The sequence below is a fragment of the Sycon ciliatum genome, chromosome 10 (assembly GCF_964019385.1).
Source record: "Sycon ciliatum chromosome 10, ocSycCili1.1, whole genome shotgun sequence".
In the NCBI taxonomy this organism is placed as follows: Eukaryota; Metazoa; Porifera; class Calcarea; order Leucosolenida; family Sycettidae; genus Sycon; species Sycon ciliatum.
Genome location: NC_088652.1, coordinates 28003916 through 28007775, shown reverse-complemented (window position 1 = coordinate 28007775; position 3860 = coordinate 28003916). Strand labels below are relative to the sequence as shown.

Below are 3860 nucleotides of genomic sequence, written 5' to 3'. Positions count from 1 at the left end.
TTCGGAATTCCAGGTAGTGCAAGAAATGAATGCAACCTACCGTTTACACACGGGCCCGTCGTGGCAGAAGCTGGTTCATCTTGTCGACCTTGTCGGGATAGTTACCCCAGCGTTTGATGATCATCACTAGCTTGATGTAGCCGGCCTTTTCCTCGCTGCTTAGAATGTTGACCAACTCTTCGTTGTGAGTGGGTGTTCCGTCTAGTTTCTCAATCCTCTTCAAGTCTTCTATCTGCTGCAGATCGGCGCATAACCCGGCCTCTTGCGCCATTTTACGAAATTTTCTCGCTGGTAATTTGCCCAACCAAGGCGAAATATCGGTTAGAAAGACACGCTGCTGGAATGGGTCGCCGTACGACTTCTCATCCTCGCCTAATCAAGATATAAATGGGATAAAAACACACACATGAACAAACATACGAAAAATGATTTATGGCCAGCCGTATACGTTAGGTTAACACAGCCAGGTTCTAGAGTGTCGATGTGCATCACTCCAGTCTGGACCTGTACATCATCAGTGGTTGATCTAAGTACGCTTATACCATGGCAATGGCTAACCTGGCAAGGATTCTTGGCATCTAAATCACTGTTGTGCTACATGCATGTGGCTCCATTTCAGTATGCCATGTATACTTTTATACACACCAAACACTGTATTTAACATACATATACCCAATCTACAGACAGAACTGTTTCATCCTTTGTGGACTTGTCAGCATACACATACACATACTGTATACTCTAAAAGCCATTATTCGAACGAGGCGCATATATAACGATTTCCCATAATCGACTAGTTTACGTGTACCAAAGGTAACGATTCTCACTCATTCTCAACGCTCAATAGGACAGTATATGTATCGATTTCTGTATAACGATTTCTATTTTAACGACAGATTTCCCCTCGTTAATTCTTTAGAGTTAGCACTTCGTTACATATATGGCTTTTACAGTTAGCATAATGCATGGTGTACAGATGAACAGAATTCCGTAGAATCTCGTAGAATCCCGCAGCCCCTGTTGGGTGTTGAATGTGAAGAACCCTATTGTGTTTACTGCTATTTTAACTGTAGGGGATCCTGGTGCTGCTGTTTCAGCTGCTACTGTTGATACTGCTGCAGCTGAAATTGCCACTGCTAGTGCTACTGCTGCTGATGCTGCTGAAGGTGCTACTGGTGATGCTGCTGAAGGTGCTACTGCTGCTGATGCTGCTGGAGGTGCTACTGGTGATGCTGCTGCAGCTGAAGTGGCCACTGCTTGTGCTGATGCTGGTGAAGGTGCTACTGCTGCTGATGCTACTGCAGCTAACAGTGCTGCTGGTGTTTGGGGAGAGGAAGATAGTTATTTTTGCTTTAATCCCTGTAAGAGTCCATGAAGAGAAGGGAACGAAAACGTTTGGTTCTAAATTTTCCTAGTGTTCATTTGGACGGGTGTGGATTGCGTGGATGCATGTACTGCATTCAAGAACAACCAGCTTCATTTAACACGAAAGAGTGCTAGCGACCTCGGCGATAATTGTATAAGAAAATTAGTTGCTCCCACACTGAAATAGTCAGTGGTGAGTCAGTCAAGGGTCAAGTCAGGTTGACCGGAATAGCGCGAGTTGCAGTGTGAGAGCAACCAACTTCCTTACAGCTTCATTTAACGTAAACATTATTAAAAGATTGCGCAGGTGTGCTTAGCCGTTCCCCAGTCATCATCGGCAGAGATAAACACCAGTTCACATAACAAGTTGACAACAACCTGCATCAAGCAGTGGAGTCGACTTGGTTACGTATGCCCATTGCAGCTGATGCTGCACTTGATGGGTTGCCAAGGCAAGCCGTGGCAATAAAAACAAACAAAAAAGTACTCAGGAGTCAGTACCACTCTTAGGGAACATGACTTCAATAGGAACACTGGTTAAAAAACAATGTACAAGGTCATCACCTCCTCATCAAAGTCTACACATACACGTGCATACAGTGACAAGAGGGTATTGCAAAACAATTCAACCAGCTCAGGGGCACTCACTGGCTCTGAAGATATTTTCGTCGGGTTGAACCACACTATTAGTATATTTAGACGTCACCGAGAACTTTCAAATACAAAGGAAATTTAGGCCACCAGCCTCACGCTCATTTTCTCCGAAATTCGCCCGCAATCGAACGGCTTCTACACTCCCAGAGAATAAGGTTGACTCCAGAACTACTTCAAACTACGTTTACTCATAATTCGCTACATACACACGGCTAAAACTCTGCCGTGTCCTTGCTGGAGAAAATATATTCACCAACCGGCATCATTGAAATACACATGAATCACGGTGTCCAAAAGCAACCAACCTCTCTCGTCGCCTTTCTCCTCTCCACCGATGAACGGTTCAATCGAGCTCACAAACGCATGCCGGTCGGCAATCTGATCGAATGTCTTTTCACTGCCGTGCAGAGTGGTACCGATAACAAAACAGCACAAAACAGAACGAAACAAAAACTAGAAACAGGTCCACGTTCTAGGTAGGGCCGTAACCGAAGAGCCTCCCTCAGTGGACAGTAGTAGAGCCTCTCCCTCCAGTGGACACTATAGAGTGCCTGCCCCCCCCCCCCCCCCCCCATTGGACAGTAGAGTGCGTGCCTGCCTCCCCCCCCCCCCCCCCCCTCCCCGTGGACAGTAGAGTCCCACCTCGGTGGACAGTAGAGCCTTGAAATGCAATGCAGCATTTTGTGATCAAAAAGACCCCCTCACTAAATGTGCAGGCTGCGTGTTGTCAGTGTTTCCATTACCCTGAACTAGGGGTGAAACGATTAGTTCGAATATCCGAGTATTCGCTCGAAAATTTCAAACGAGCGAGTACTCGAAATTTTGTACTCGATCGATCTTTCAAAACTTTTCCCGTACACTGTGGCCGCTGGTTGCATGCATTATGCATACCTTTGAGTCAGTATTTTATGACTTGGACGACGCGATCATCGACTTTACTCCAGGTCACGGCAAGGCAAGCTGTGAGATACGACAGCTAAAAGTACAATGTAGAGACGTTGGACACTCGCGCGGCGACTTCGCGCTGCATTCAACTGCAAGTGTAGCAAACGGTAAGTTAGTTACTGGTAGTTTGTGGATGCATTGTAGTTTTGTTACTTACTTGATCTTGTCCCTTCGATACTCCTTCCTGTGACCGAAGTGTTGTTGTCGTGTGACAGTTTCCGTTTTTAGTCTCTAGTAGTAGAATTTCTTTTTGTTCACCGTTTTCGCTATGTCGAAGACTAAGGTTGGGAAGCTGGCATCCCAACGCTCTTTCGTTTGGGAGCACTTTTCGCAACCGGTGGAGAGCAAAGTAATTTGTAGCCACTGCAAGCGCTCTTACTCTTACACTGGAGGGACGACGAACCTCCAGAATCATTTGAGAAACAGCCATCCCTTCGTCCTTTCCAAGCCTGCTGCCTCTAGCTCTGTGACAACTGAGCAAGGAACTCGCCCGATATTGGCGTTTGGCGTTCGGCAGTCACGAACACCGTGCAACGCGGCGGAGGTCTCGCAAATTTCCAACCTGCTGGTGGACTGGATCTGCCTGAATATGCGACCTCTGGGGATTGTCGGCGACGGAGGTTTCGTGAGGCTCATGTCGTTCCTGAAGCCTGGCTTCACTGTGCCATCGCGAACCTGCGTCGCCGGCATGATCCAAAAGCGCCATGCGAAGGCACGAAAAGAACTGGTCGAGCTGCTCCAGGACGCTCCAGCGCTTGCGCTTACGACGGATGCCTGGACGTCAAAGGCAACGATGTCTTACCTGACGTTCACTGTCCACTTTGTTGCAGGTGATTGGACGTTGCGGAGCTACGTCCTGGAAACAACATACTTCCAGGAGGGCCATACTGCCGACA

The 3860-nt window shown here is 47.4% G+C and overlaps 3 protein-coding genes across 3 annotated transcripts in view; 1 reads left to right on the top strand and 2 right to left on the bottom strand.

The window, feature by feature from the left end:
- The window catches only part of LOC135825659 (uncharacterized), a 171809-nt gene that overhangs the window by 145050 nt on the left and 22899 nt on the right, over window positions 1-3860 (bottom strand). The window lies entirely within an intron of this gene.
- LOC135826176 (uncharacterized) overlaps window positions 10-3860 on the bottom strand; it is a 19804-nt gene continuing 15953 nt past the window's right edge. Inside the window, exons 7-8 of the mRNA XM_065338806.1 lie at window positions 2325-2416; window positions 10-372 (exon numbers count right to left, since the gene is read on the bottom strand). Coding sequence (XP_065194878.1) covers window positions 44-372; window positions 2325-2416 — 421 coding nt within the window. The 3' untranslated portion in view covers window positions 10-43. The remainder of the gene's footprint in view (window positions 373-2324; window positions 2417-3860) is intronic.
- Window positions 2782-3860, top strand: part of LOC135825883 (E3 SUMO-protein ligase ZBED1-like) — a 2904-nt gene continuing 1825 nt past the window's right edge. The window contains exon 1 of the mRNA XM_065338521.1: window positions 2782-3860. This exon is cut by the window's right edge and continues 843 nt beyond it. Coding sequence (XP_065194593.1) covers window positions 3233-3860 — 628 coding nt within the window. The 5' untranslated portion in view covers window positions 2782-3232.